The sequence below is a fragment of the Colletotrichum truncatum genome (assembly GCF_014235925.2).
Source record: "Colletotrichum truncatum strain CMES1059 chromosome Unknown Contig_0012, whole genome shotgun sequence".
Lineage (NCBI taxonomy): Eukaryota > Fungi > Ascomycota > Sordariomycetes > Glomerellales > Glomerellaceae > Colletotrichum > Colletotrichum truncatum.
In genome coordinates this window covers 365,399-380,489 of record NW_027222409.1, presented here as the reverse complement: position 1 = coordinate 380,489, position 15,091 = coordinate 365,399, and the positions used below count along the sequence as shown (strand labels likewise).

At 46.5% G+C, this 15,091-nt stretch overlaps 4 protein-coding genes across 4 annotated transcripts, besides 1 other annotated feature; all 4 read left to right on the top strand.

Moving 5' to 3' along the window:
• Window positions 1–2,894: 2,894 nt before the first annotated feature.
• CTRU02_214928 (d-isomer specific 2-hydroxyacid dehydrogenase) lies at window positions 2,895–4,061 on the top strand (the record flags this gene model as incomplete). The annotated part of the gene is made up of 1 exon (XM_036726561.1): window positions 2,895–4,061. The coding sequence occupies one exon, from the start codon at window positions 2,895–2,897 to the stop codon at window positions 4,059–4,061; it is 1,167 nt and encodes a 388-aa protein (XP_036581748.1).
• A 3,297-nt stretch (window positions 4,062–7,358) lies between these two features.
• Window positions 7,359–8,517, top strand: CTRU02_214927 (RTA1 like protein; the record flags this gene model as incomplete). The annotated part of the gene is made up of 2 exons (XM_036726562.1): window positions 7,359–8,251; window positions 8,310–8,517. 2 exons carry the CDS (start codon window positions 7,359–7,361, stop codon window positions 8,515–8,517), a joined length of 1,101 nt encoding a protein of 366 aa, XP_036581749.1.
• A 1,775-nt stretch (window positions 8,518–10,292) lies between these two features.
• CTRU02_214926 (uncharacterized protein) lies at window positions 10,293–11,870 on the top strand (the record flags this gene model as incomplete). The annotated part of the gene is made up of 3 exons (XM_036726563.1): window positions 10,293–11,282; window positions 11,337–11,359; window positions 11,408–11,870. The coding sequence occupies 3 exons, from the start codon at window positions 10,293–10,295 to the stop codon at window positions 11,868–11,870; spliced, it is 1,476 nt and encodes a 491-aa protein (XP_036581750.1).
• Window positions 11,871–12,463: 593 nt separating this feature from the next.
• Window positions 12,464–12,541: a sequence feature (Short protein (CTRU02_214925, KAL0930105.1) was converted to a misc_feature.).
• Window positions 12,542–14,209: 1,668 nt separating this feature from the next.
• On the top strand, window positions 14,210–15,091 carry CTRU02_214924 (chitinase; the record flags this gene model as incomplete). The annotated part of the gene is made up of 1 exon (XM_036726564.1): window positions 14,210–15,091. The coding sequence occupies one exon, from the start codon at window positions 14,210–14,212 to the stop codon at window positions 15,089–15,091; it is 882 nt and encodes a 293-aa protein (XP_036581751.1).

Below are 15,091 nucleotides of genomic sequence, written 5' to 3'. Positions count from 1 at the left end.
AAGGCCCCTGTAAAAAGGATGTACCCGGCTGGGAAGGAAGAAAATACCGACGGGGTTTATGTCCCCTGCAACCAACTGCAACACACCCACAACACCCACTTTATTTCCTCTCATCCATCGTCATCGCCACCATCGGTGAGCAAATTCCGGTTGCCTTGCTGCAGGTGTGAACCAATTAGGATGTGTTTCTCTCTGTTTGAATCGACTTCTTCCTCCAGTGAAAGGTTCTTCTTTCGGAGGATAGAAGATCGTTTCCTGAAGAAACTGAAAAGGGTGTCTCAAAGAGTGGGTGGACTATTCAGAACTCGCATTCTCCATTCAGTGTTATATTCAGCTCTGCTGTCCCAAACACACTGTCAAAAGCCCAAGAACATCATTCTCAACGAATCACCAACACCCATAAAATCAGTGGTTTTCTCGGCATTTGATAGTTTACCCTGGGCAGTATCGAAGACTCGCCCCACTAAATCATCGCACGAAACGCGCAGGTGGCAGATGTAGCCAAGGTTCTTGGGGTCGATATATGTGATCTGGAGCGCATATCCCACAGTTCCATCTAGACCTGCCAAACACAGCTAGACTACCTAGTTCTTGGAACAATTTTCGCACTCGCTAATGTTGCGAAATGACTAGGGATATCTCCACCCTATTTGACAGGGTCAGTGTTAGGAACTTCTCCAAACGCTTTTTTCAGGTGAAGCTGTATGCAAAGTTCGTGTTATTTCCGTTTCACGTAATGAACTTTAGTATGAAGGAATAGGCTCCCAAGGCTAAGGCTCTGGAACAGATTTTGTTATTCATGTCACCATCTTCTCAGATCCATTTCGACTGCTGAGGTTCTGTGCGAACTAGTGCCTTGAAGATACGTAAAATACATTGAATACCAAGATTATCATTCCAAAAACATGTCTTTCCCCCCTACTTAGATCGCTTATCGCCGTACTCACAAGGGGTATCATGCCCAGAGGGCGTAACTAGACACCATTCTTCGAATATCACGATGCTTGCTGCTAGTGGCTGTGACCGAGCCTAGGCAATAGACAAAATAGAACAACGTAGCATTGCACGGACCATCGACCCCAATTCATGGTCTATGCTTCTTTGTGTAGCTTGGAAATGGATTAGTTAGTACTTACTGATTGTAAATAAAATTTGAGTTCAGCCAACACAAACATGCGTTGGTGAGGCTTCAGAACAGGTCTAACGTTGAGCCCCACTATCTGGGCGAAAAAACCCACATTTGTAACCTTGTGAGTACCAGGGATCGGAATCCGGCAAATAAGAAGTTTGCTTTAGGTACTAGTACGTAAGGCTCGACTGTTGCGGGCTCAGAATGGCGTGTGCAGAAGTAAACGTCAGTGTCAACTACGTAATGTAAGAAGGCGGAGATCGTACCACACCAGCCAGCCCTGTAGTTCAAGGGGTCACGTATGTGAGTGGCTGTTCAGGATTGGCAGCGTGTGATTGTTGGTGTATGGCTACATTGACCCCGCATACCATTCCTTCTTGGTCGTCTGTTTCGACCCCAACAGTTCGATTGACATATTCAATACCATGGCGACTTAACCCCTAGCCAAATTATAGTGGCTGGATAGATAGGTACCGTCGTGAGTCAGACAGTACTTCACAAGTCTTTGTTACATGCTGTGAAATTTGACTTGTATCTACACCAACTTGCAGGAAGAAGTTGATCCCATGTTCACACTTGTCTTGTCTTTCCCCACATAAACATTTGTATGGCGCCTTTTAGGTTGTTACGCAGCTTGATCCTACGCAAGGGTTTACGCCTTCGAATCTCAGCCTTCTTTGAATAAATATACACCCAGTGTACGGGTGCCTTGTACATAGGTACAGAATGCAGGCGACTTGAAGTCTGGCGAGAGCTCTATTGACCAACCAGAGCTCTGAATTAACGAGTTACCAAGTAACTCCAAGCCTGATTTGCATCCTGGTACAACTATATGGAGAAAATCTGCTTTGGAAACTGGCATTTCAACACTAGCGCTTACTCAACCTGATCCTACACACCTATGCCGGCTCCATCTTAGCCGACGTGGGGGACCACTTATTTAGTCAACATGTCTCAAATTGCGGGAGAAATTTGGTTCTTTGGTCATGACTTGCATGCCAAAAGATCTTTTTGTGATTTATGTGAATCTTTTTTTTGCCCCCAAAATATTCCATAATTTCAAGAAAGGGGTGATGAAGGAGTATGAAAACATACACTGTGTAATCGCCAAGAAGCCTACAGATCTGCACAAACAGAGCCCCTGGAGTTAAAATGACGGGAGACTATTTTTTTATCTCATCATGTACAATACCTGTATATCCCAATAATAAGTTTCAGTGCTTAAGGTAGTTGTAACGTACTCCCCCCGTTATTCGCCTGAAAGCATGCCGGCATCTGAACCGTCAGAGGCGCAGCCAGGACACTATTTGGGTTCAGCCCTCTCACATGGCGGACAGGTGGCTGCAACCTCACTATGCAAAGCACGCAAACTTTCTTCTTGTTCCCTAGAAAGTATGGAACGGCTAGCACTGGCCTTTGCATCTTACATGTGTCTCGGTGGGTGGAGAGGCCAATCCGTGGCTAAGGCCGTGTCCATCATCCACATCCTTTCATCGATCTGCGTGCTTTCCGAGGTTACCCATACTGTCTTTTCATTCATTCACTTCAAATAGAGATCTGTCCTCCTAAGTAGTTTTGAGTTTCTATATCGCTGCTAGCTAGCTTCTCTTTGGTACCCTTGCGAACACGCCCACGTGATTATATCGCCTCCCACAGCCAAACCAGCTATCATAAGGAGCTTTCGACATTTTTATTCTTTTAAAAGGCACAAAAGAAGAAGATTAAATACAAAAGAAAGAAGATATCACGAGTTGCAACGTTCATAATGCCATATAATCGCTCCCCCGTTGCGGCAACCACACGTCACACAACCGCAGCAGTCTCTGTAGCAGTTCCGGCCAACCCCACCAAAGGCTTCAATGGCACCAACGGAACAAACGGTGTTCATGGCATCGGCACGCACGCAAAACTCAAGGTCCTCCAAATAGGCGGACCTGTCAAGTACAGCTTGGAATCCTACAACGTCTTTTCGTCCCGATTTGAAGTCATTCATCTCTCAACGTCCGAGCGCCAGCGGCCAGCCCTCATTACCGGCCTCCGGGACCGCAAGTGGGGCGACTTTTCTGCCATCTTCCGTCCCTCCTGGGGCTCCGGCGGCGAGATGGGCAGATGGGACTCCGAACTCATTTCCCTGTTGCCTCCCTCCTGTCGTGTCTTCGCGAGTGCCGGCTCTGGGTTTGACTGGGCTGATACGAAGCTACTGGGTGAGAGGGGGATAATCTACTGTAACTCCGGCCCCGCCGCAGCAGACGCAGTGGCTGATTTCGCGGTCGCCCTGACTGTTTCTACTTTTCGGCATTTGCAATGGTGTATAACCGCTTCTCCTGACGCGACCACATTTCAGGACTGCCATGGCCGTATTGCACCCTTCTCGCATAACCTGAGAGGCCGGGCACTGGGTATCATCGGCTTCGGCAATATCGGCAAGCAGATTGCACAGCGTCTCGGTGCTGGGTTCGGCATGATAATACACTACCACAACCTAAACCGCAAAGATCCTGCTACTGAAGCCCTCTACGGCGCTACCTTCCATCCAACGCTCAAGTCGCTCCTTAGCATCTCTGACTGCGTCGTTCTCTGCATCCCTGGAGGCCAATGTATTATCACGGCAGAGTCGCTCGCGTGGTTCAAGCCCGGAGCAAGATTTGTTAATATTGCACGGGGAAGTCTTGTTGACGAAGACGCCTTAGCAGACGCACTTGAGTCTGGACATCTAAGTAACGTGGCTCTTGACGTGCATATGGACGAGCCGAGGCCGAGTCCTAGGTTGTTAAAGCTCTCGGGGACAAGAGCGACATTGACATGCCATAATGCGGGCTGCACGGTTGAGACACATGCTAGTTTCGAAGAGCTCAGCATGAGGAATATTATGGCCGTTCTGAGTGGGAAACAGTCAATCTCGCCGGTAAACTTGCATTATCTCAAGAAATGAAGCAAGCAATTAAGGTAGTTCATTCGGCTTTAATTCGAAGACAACAAGAGAACACGTGTTATTCAAAGAAATAGTTAGGCCAAAGCTAACCAGGTACAAATGAAACATTTATCTAATTTTCATGTCATTTGTCTGAGACTATTTAATTAGTTGTGTATTGAAAGATCAGAAAGGGGATACCAGAAAAGATCAAATGGGTGAAAATTGATATTGTCAATGTTTGAAGTTGCTGGTTACACTAGCCATAACTTGCAGCATGTCATAACTAGATGTTGTGATGATCAAAATAGCAACGTCTCCATCGTTCTATTTCATCAAAATGATCTATGTCGCCGACGGGGTGGTGCAGTCTCAATCGTTCTCTCCCGAGATGTACTGTTTGCCTTCTAGTTCATAGACACCAGTGTGTTGACTAAATATCTCTATCGAAGTGAGTGTAATGATGAGTTGAATGGTTTTTGAAGAATATGATAGCCACTAGACTTGAGACTCTCCAGGATTCCGTCATCATCTCTTGATGCAACTGCCTTGAGGATAAGGCGGCATTTGTATTTGAGTACACGGCGTATCGTCGGTTGAAAATATCTGAAGCTATACGAACACTTTGGTATGATTTTCCTGCATCATAATACAAGTGATACATTCCTCAGGCTTGGGTCACTCGATTCGTGTTAATTCCAGGTCCTCGCTGATAATCGGCATGAACGATACGAGTACTCCGACTTGTGACGACAAACCTGAGACAGTTCCGGAATTCTTTTGTGTGATCTTATGTTTGAAACAGCACCAATAAAGTTATCTATATATCTTATAAGCTAGAGTGAGAGACTATTTCAAACTATTCTGCATTCCATGCTTTTTGATAGTCGATGTGGACGAATATACTGGCCAGAATCCCTGGGTGCTGCAGGCTACGTCAAGCCTATCAAACTATATTTAGGGGTTTCTGAACTATCTACTTGAGTCACCTCGCAGTGTAACTAGAGCTCATATACTTATTGCAAAGCTACCTTGGTGCACTATTCAGGTAGTTTGCCTCGCTTGAGTCTGTATGTGAAATCGGATATGTCAGGGTTGCTGGTACAACTGAATGAATCAGATAGGAACTTAACAGTGATTACATTCATCTCCGGCCTCCGTCAGCTTCTTTATCTATGGAACCGTGCTCTTTGACTAGCTAAAGCCACGTGATTGCATATAGCATCCGGAATGCTGCCCAAACTTAACGTTACACCGCGAAAAGCAAGCCCCTTACTGCCCTGGCCCGAGTATCAGTCCATGCTCTGGTATAGGAGATAATCTTGATCTCGTAGAAATATAAGCTTTGTGAATTATATTAATTCAACAAGAAATAACAAGCTGTCAGGACACTGAAAAAGTGAGAGCTATAGCCCGTGAAGCATTTGTAATATCAAAGAGGCAATGATGTGCATTTGAGACTTTAGTATGCGCCAAGTTTGTGACAGTGGTTATGCGGTCAAGAATAATACATAGGGCTTTAATCTCACTTGTTTTTGGAATACAGGATTAGAACTAAGCTGTAAACAATAGCATGACATGGTTACAACCATATTGTTCTTCCGCACATCTACTGTCAGGCTCATGTTGCATTTTTGTAACCGACATTGAACAAGGTAGGAAATGGTATTTAAAGGTATCTAATACAGTCATGAGCATCGAGAAATTTTGCATAAGCAACGTCAACCTCAGGAATATGACGACTCATGCATGCGCAGTGAGTATAAGCTTCCATTCCACAAACAACAGACATCGTCTTGCACTGGACAGAAATCTAGATTCACATTTCAAGTGGAAAACCTTGTCCTTAAAAAGTTGCGGCCAATGATCTGTAGCTACAGTAGTTTACAGTAGTTTGTTGACCACTTGCAGTTGACCCGGCAAAGCCACCCGGGAAGAAGGCTAGCTAGATTATAGTTTCGATTATTGCTTGATTTGAAGTGTAACACAATTCTCTCAACACAAACCAATGCTTGAATATTATCGTGAAAATTCTAGTAAATTTGTTTGGGCGCATTCAAGCCCGACTTAGGAGAAGCGACGATAGCGAACATTCAAAAACCGGCTGCATTTGACTGGTTCAATAGGAGCACGAGCAAAGGGTGTCAGCGGCTAATGTGGGAGTGGTGGAGACGAGCCGGGATGATGAAAAAGAATCCTGCTTGGCCCTAAAGGCTGGGGCTCTGGGATTTTGAGGTGAGAGTATGAAAATCTTAGAGGCTGGTACGTAGGCAGCAGGATGTCATCCTTCCCTCCCAAGAGTGGCTCGGCACCACAATGGGTGAGTATCTATGGGAAATCTGTTTTCTTGTGAGGTTTTCTATTCGTCGAGTTGTGTGAAGGATTGCAATCCAATGCCGAAAATCCGATGTCGACGAATTAAATAAATGGCCCAGCGCGCCGGAAAATTTTAAGAACCCGAGGGTTCTCGCCAGGAAGAGTTGGACGACTCAAACTTTCTATCGATGACGAGGAGCTAAGACGCATTACCTAGGGGGTTTTCTTTTCTGTGGAAGAGTTTTAATTGCATTATTGTCACGGTAAGATGCCATTCACAATGGGGAAGTACGTACTTGACCTAACAAGACACTGTGAATGAATCTTCTCATGACACCAAGTCTTTTATACAGAGGATGCCCTTCTTGAAGTATGGGTGAATTGCACTTATGTGGATCACGGCAACAAAGCCTTGTTTATCGATTCGCCTTGTCGCTTTCTGGAGTATCTCGAGCCGGCTAGTCAGCCTACGGATGCATGTTTTGCAAGTTTGTTCTCGTCAGCGCCGATCTTCCTCTTTTACCCCTCAATTTTGCTTTCCATAGCTCCTGATACGTTAGTGCATCATGGTCTGGTATCGCTAAGCCGCAGAAGGAGGTTTCATTGATCTGGGGTCACTTGCGCGTCATGTTCGTCTGATACCTTGGGATGCTTTGCCATTCAGCCACCCAAATTTCTTCCCTGTCTTTGATGCATATCATACCCAGAATTATTTGAAGTCTATAATCCGATGGGACTCGATAACAATAAAACAGTTACCCAGCCTGTCATACCTTGACCAAAGGCTCCTGATTATATACCTAGCGGCTAGTCATCTCCTCATCGTCGCTCCTTTATCAGTTACAACATCGTGCTCCACACGGTAACTCTTCTCACTACTTTCGGGGCAAGTGACACCCTCACGACTCGCTTGCTATTTCACATCTTCATACAACTGGACAGGTTTCCCACTCTTTAGTTGTAAGTTTTCTGTCTTGAAGGACCGCGCCGGCACAAATAGCCATGTCAACCAACGATACCTTCGTCCCATCATACGAAACATGTAAAGAAGTATCCGAAAGTTGCCCTGTCGAATTCACGGCTTATGGGACCAATCTTTCGAAGCCTGCTGCAACCTTTTTTGGGATTGCATTTGGAATATGTGCAGTACTTCAGCTTTACTTTGGCATGCGATCTAGAACATGGTCATTTATAATATGGCTCGGAATTGGGACCATTTTTGAGGTTATTGGGTACTGGGCGCGCGTCAGTCTGTCGAAGAACCCCTGGGACGTGAACGCTTTCACTCAACAATACCTCACCCTTCTTCTTGCTCCTACTTTAGTCGCCGCAGCAATTTCTGTCACCTTCAAACACATCGTCATCTGGTATGGCACGGAGTGGTCCGTCCTTCGCCCTTCACTATATCCATGGGTTTTTGTGGGAACAGACTTTCTCTCGATCTTTATCCAAGTAGCTGGCGGTGCCATCACGGCATCCAATACTTCCGGTTCAAACACCAATGAGACCTTGTCAAAGATCGGCGAGAAGCTGGTCGTCGGAGGTGTTGCTTTCCAGGTTGCCAACATGCTTTGCTGCGGCCTGCTCATGTTGGTTTACGTCATAAGACGCAAGTCAGCTCTCAAAAGGGGTGGAAGGCATTCTAGAGGCGGAAGACATTCGAGAGGCGGACGGCACTCGAAAAACGGACGGCACTCGAAAAACGGACGACGCTCGAAAGGTGGGCGGCGTTCGAAAGGTGGGAGGCGCTCGGGTAGCGACGCCTATTCATCGAGCCGCGATGAACCCGCCATGTCCCGAGCCTCAGCATCTAGGCGTGAGGCTAGCCGTGTTCGGAAGTTTGTTTATGCCATCACTGTGGCATACATCGCAATTCTAACACGGTGCTCCTACCGGTAAGTTTAAGATCGCTTAACAAAAAGATCTCTTTTACTGACGATTTTCTGTTACAAGGATTGCGGAAAACATACCTGCCATTTCCCTAGAGATTTTGCGCAATGAAGCTTTGTTTTTGGGCCTCGACAGCACGATGATTCTCATTGCCGTCGGTGCAGTCTCTGTTTTTCACCCGTACATATTCTTTCCCTTCCTGAAAGAGTCCAAGCACATGGATAAAAGGAGTAGACATGATCATGGATATAGCATGCGCCAGATGGTATAGATGTACTTAATTCTACAAATTAAACAGCAATTTTCGCCCCGGGTAGAACTTGACACGCCATCCCTCGGATAGTCAGCACAATGCCTAAGGATACATATCGTGTGATAATATAACAGCACATAATGGGTTGATCAGCCGATACTCTTTGTAGGGCCCCCCAAAGCCCTGGTTATCCAACTAGGACATGGCTTCAATGCCTGGACCTGATGGAAATACGTATTTTCAATTTGTGGTTGTTGAGCCATGCGTTTCAGTAACAGATCAAGATGTCAGAGCCAGTGTCCAACAGGTCGGATTGATTCCATATTTTGTCCCTAAGGATGCAATACGACTGTGATGACTGTAAATATTGCACGTTCAAGATCGCCATGCGACACAATGAGATAAACCTTTCACAGACACAGGACCAACGGCTGTTATAAGTTTCCTACCTACTATGTCGCTGGACTTTTCGCGAGAAGGGAGATGAAGCCCTTAGATAGGTAGGAACGCAAGATTGTGTTGGGTCATCAGCATGAAAGCCTTCATACCAAACCATTCCATTAAGGTAGTTCAAGGGCCATTTACAAGTTCTAGCCTCCATGCTCTTGTTATCATAAACAAGAATCCTTGTCACCGATCACTAGGTATGATGCGCATAAAGAATGCCTGTTACACTGAAGCCCGTGCCTAAATACGCGTATCTGTAATCAGGATAGTAAGTCATCGCCCCTCACCAGTCCGGCCAATCATTCTAGAGTCCACAGCCGCACCATGTTTTAAGGTCCTAATTGTATTGTCGATCGAATATGTTTCCGTGGTACGGGCAATGCATACCCAAGCGGGGTGAACCAGCCGCCGGAATGCTACCCCCACCGAAGCCGTAAATGGCACATTACCGGCCCCACCTTCTCACTCGATCGATTACACTCATGCTTAAGTCCCATTACCTTGTGCCGGAATACAGGTATTGCTTGCGATTGAAACAAACAAACTTGGCGGTGAGAGCGTTTGTTGCCATTTTCTTACACTCGGACCTCTCGTCAGGTCTATAGGCTGCAATAGGGTTTGTAGGCGGCAAGCTAAGAGTTCGGAAAACCCACCCCCAGAGGGCTTGATCGATAGCACTCATCCAGGACAAGTTCTACTCTGAAAGCAATTAACATTCAGATTTGCTTATAGTTAATAGTCTATCATCATGTCTCTCTCTGAGTGTAGATGGGTTGTTTTGTTACTTTTATACCTTCTTTTATGTTGTACCTGCTAAACCCTCTAAAGGAAACACAGACTCGACGTTAAACTGTAGAGGGAATCTTCGAAATTACATACACGGAGAATATCCGTGACGTCTTGGGCAGGATATTTATCCGACATATACACCTCAAGAATTCAGACAAGACGTTTATTCTTGCGGATCTTTTGAGTGCTTAGTGATTGATCTAGTAAGCTGATGCCAACTTCGTGTCCTAGCTACGCGGGGAACCATGCTTCTAGGCTTTGCGAGATATAGAGCTTAACGCAACCTTTAAAATATTTGTGGGGAAATGCTACTTACGTCCCATTTGCCATGTTGTACGTGAAGCCGATCCTACTTCTTTTGATCCTCCACATTCCGCACGAGTCACTATGTTGACGGCAGTTGGCAGCGGTTGAATCGATTTAGATTCTTGGAGCTTGGGTTTCCATGTTGTGTCGTTTGCGCTTCCCAGTATAAGTAGTTGAAAATGACCGCCTATTTATATGATGTATTAGCAATAAGGCAACCTACAAAAGTTTTTTTCAATACCCTAGACGACATGGCACCGTCGACAAACCGCCTTACGAAAGCTCTACTGGCTTCGCAAGTCGTAAGAGATGCTCTTGCTGTGAGCCCTGAATACAACTTTACTCTACATCTCCCCAGCCACCGGCCAGAATGGGCCGAGAAACTATCACCTCAACTCGCTGCATTCAGCATCGAGATGGACCGATGGCCAGACTGGGCTGGTCAGGAAGTTGGCAAACCAAATGAATACTTTAACCAACTACTCCGTAACCTGGGAGAGCGAACAGGGCATATGACTTTCCTTAGAGTTGGAGCGAACTCTGAAGATAGAGCTACCATCGACCTCAGTCTGCAGGTTATGAACAAGACTTTTCCGGCACCTAATAAGGAAGTTCCCAACCCAGAGGCAGACCACATCTTTATAGGCCGCGACTTTTACGCTTTGTCAGGCAACCTTCCGCCGGGAACTTCCTTCATGTGGGGAGTCAATCTCAAACCCTTGAACAAAACTGAGACGGTCGCTCAAGCCCGCCTCTTGGCGGATAGCTTCCAAGGAAGTCGCGTGAATTTGACAAAACATGTCCAGCTTGTTGAAGTCGAAATTGGAAACGAACCTGACTTTTATGGACCAACACGAAATGGACGTCCTGGCTCGTACGGACCCGAATGGAATGTCTTCAATTATACTGACACCTGGACAGAGTTTGCCAAGGCTGTCAACAGAGAGTTAACATTCGATGGCGCCAAATCTGACAATCCCAGATTATCGCCTGGTGCTTTCACAGGCTTCAATTCCCCGGAATGGATTCCGCAATGGCCACTACAGGACGGACTCCTCCAAGACCCCGAAATCAGGAACAAGACCGCCCAATTCACGGAACATGCTTATTCTGGAAGCTTCAGTGCTCATTTTATTCCTCATCCTGGCGATCTCATGCATAAGCAGCATGTCCGGAACAACCTAACTTTCAGAACGGCTGGGATTCGTTCTGTTCGGTCTGTTGGCCTAGATTACGTTCTGGTAAGGCTCTTCTACCCAACATACAAAAGTACACCATAGCTGATCGTTCATTAGGCGGAAACAAACTCATATGCCAAGTAAGACGGTGTTTTCTTGGTGCGATTGATGTGCTAATTCTGTCATAGCCACGGCATACCAGGTCTTAGTAACACCGTCGAAAGCGCACTCTGGGCGACGGATTGGCTGCTTCTCGGAGCTTCCACCGGAATTCAAAGGCTTCACTTTCATCACGGCGTCGGGTTCAGATACAACACGATTCAGCCCACAGATGAGTCTGACGATGGTCTTAATATTACTCATCCTCATATCTTGCCATCATACCACGCCTTCTTGATTGTCAACGAAGCCATTGGAAAATCTGGTAACGCATATGTTGCAGAACTTGCAACTACAAACATCACCCTCACGGCGTACGGGATATGGGAAAATGACGAATTGGCACGATTGGTCATACTGAATACACAGGTGCACCTTGGCGGGCCACAGAAGCCAAGCATCAACGTCAATATCAGTGGTATACTGGCAGATCAGCCCGCTAGCGTGAAGTTCTTACTGTCGGAAAGTACTACTTCCCACACCGGAGTGTAAGTAGACTCTCGGCTAGGTACGAATTACATTTGCTAACACTTTTCAGAACATGGGCAGGACAGAGCTTCGAAACTCTTTCAGGCAGGCCTGAGGGGGACGTCATTGAGAAGAGTATTGAGAATGGAACATTTAACCTCCCCGCGTCATCTTCAGCCTCGTAAACTTGAGACCGCAACATCGCACATAGGGAGTAGGTGGGGTCAAAAAGGCGTAATCGTGTCTCGTCGGCATACTTGTTTAAGGTTTCAAATAATAGATATTCACTGAAGCATTGGAAAAGTATTGGAATCTGGTTCAATTAGTACACAAGATAGCCTGAATACTCACGGTGTCTGCTCGCTGACCTTTTGCCTCATTCAATCGGCAAATTATGACTAGCGTCCCAACAGCTTTTCTAGACCAGCATCGCGTCAATAAAAGAAAGCCCAGATACGTTCCCATGTTATTTCACCACCCATTGAATAAGATTTGATGACAGTTTCGATGTTCAGCTAACCTGGGGATGAACAGACAAAAATGAAAAAACATACAACACCAGGTATTCGCTGGTCGTCACCGACCCAACTACTAATCCGGCCCTCACTGGCTTATCTATGGGAGAGCGGACGGGATCCCGAGTTTTCCGGTGGGTATGGTCGTATGTAAATATCCTCAATCATTATTCCGAATAAGAACCTATACCCAGATGTTAGATGAGTGCTTTAGTTCTCTCAACCATTCCATGCAACATGACTACCGTTAACTTTGGATTCTTCGCATTGGTCAGGGACCCACTATACGCGAAGCTTCCTAGTGTAACTGCTTCTTAGTAGCCTATAAGCGCGTCTAGCCAGTGGTATTTAGTATCAGTGTACTAAATACCCATTGTTGGATTGTTTTACCCCTGTTACATCTCAAAGAGGGCGAATGATTGCCCAAGTCTATAGCTGGCCAGATGACACCTTACTCTACTAACTCTGTAGACCTAGAAATGCTTTGGTAGATACACAGTGACGGTAAAGAGATACTCATATGGTCATTTGCAAGGATTAAGTCATTGAAGCTTGGCTCACTATCATCTAACTCAGCTCAAAAGTTCGTATCATCTTACATTGCTGCAGTGAGTTCGAATCAGACAGAGGACTTTTGTTCTTAACACGCCGGTAACACCCAAACCCAACTCCCACAGGATTCAAATTGAGGTCAAATACAAGCTGCAGTACCATCGTCTGCGCACATAACAGCCGAATTACAATTACTTGTGGTCATTTATGACAAGACACAAAAGCCAGAGGCAAAAAAAACTCTGTCTAGTTGGAACTGCCTCTTCGTATTATCCAATCTGAAAAGAAGCTGTCGCCTGGACACTGATCTTTTTGTATCCTGTCACCAGGCGATTTACATTCCTCAAAATTGTCGACAGGCGATAATCTATCAATTCATACTCGTGATAGTTGAACCCTTCGGCCAGTTTTCCTTTAATAAAGTTGGTCACCGTGATACGTTATTGACGCGGGATAATGTCGCAGTTCGGACCGTTCAGCATAGTGGAATAATTTCCAGTTCTACTAGCACGCAGGACCTTATGTCATGCACATTTGCGCGAGGGGAATTTTGTGCCGCTGCCCGGCATGTACTAATACTATTCAGGCATTTAATTAGGTCTTGGTACTTGGCATTGCTATCATCTTCCGGCTTGGTACCTGTGGCAGACAGTTGGGACGTCGCCCCGCTCCTCGCGGTGCATCTTCATCATAAACGCTCGCGTTCGACAGAGAATCTTTTGTCAAAATGGTTTATTTATTGGTGCCTAGCTAGACCACATATCTTGTTCCAGCATTCCCGGCGCTCAGCTTCTCGGTTCAAATGCCACGATGAGTCAGCTGGCGGCTAATGTACGGCTTGTTGGAAGATATCCCCCGAAGCTCACGCACTTCACCCGCTTACCACACTTACCTATCTTCGAGAGATGCAATAGCCAGACAATAGCAACAACAGCAACAGCCAAAAAGGTGATCAACATCAGATATCCTGCTATTGAGGCCCTTAGACTTTGAATATTGCGATTGAAACCTTTCCCACCTTCTGAACTGGGTGCTTGGCTTACAAACAGCCTAATAAGGCGCGAAGCGAAAATGAGGAAGACTTTTTGGGATAGGTTTCTCCACAAGAATGCCTTGGCCACCAAAGGCAAATTCAGTGCAGACAGGCAGACAGAACTGCAAGGGTTTAAATTCAACTGACATACAAATAGGATTAGTAGATTGCCACGAAGCTGTCCCTGGGGCTCTTCCTGTCATAGCTAGTGGTCTCTCCCTCTTTTAGTCTCTTATTTCTTTCTCCCAGCTGTTCGAATCATGATGGTTCCTGCTAGCCGACACTCCCTTCTGTCTTTCGTGGGCTTTATTATCTCCCGCGGCGTTGCGTCACAGAAGGACATTTGCCCAACCACATGCATGGCTTCTGGCCCTGACCCAGCCAACTGGACAACCGTCGAAGATTACAGCCAGCTAAAGGCCTGCAAGAATCCTCTGATGCTTGAAATCCCCATCCCTGTCACTGATAAACAACTTATCCGAGTATGCAATGTCTGGGCCGACGATTTCAACTTCGGTCCGGTTGAGACCCCGACCGCAAGCCCGACCGTGGACATTGCCCCTATCATGGCTTGGACCCCAGCCAGGTCCGAGAAAGAAATTGGAGGACGGCTCGCGAGCCAGGCGGTCGAGAATCTGCAAAGCTACTTCGTCAACGTCATAAACCGGTCCACGAATCGCACAATTCTCTTCTCTACCGTGTCCGACGTCACCGTCGGCGCCTATATCGGAGCCAACTTGCTGAACCCTAGCGTAGCTGGAACCTTCTTTAATGACTTCCTCGCTGTTCTCTTTGGGCCCGGCATCGCAGACAACAAAGCTGCCCTCATCCAGGCATGCGACGGCCGCAACGACGACCAGATTTTCGGTCTTATCGCTGCATCCAGCCCGAATCTTACCATGGCCTATGATGCCGTCTCCCTCTGGTCCAGGGGTGAGTGCGTCGACACTACCACGTACCGGGAGACCCTTGAAGTCGACTCCAAGTCTATCGGCGTAGTCGACCCCAGCAAAACCCCGACTCCTTCGAGCAACCCCGGGGCTAACTCCGACAACTCGACTGGCAGCAACAACGCGACATCGCCGGCGGTCCGTATCATGCTACAGCCAGCTATTCTAGTACTTGCTGTCTTATCACAAGTTTAG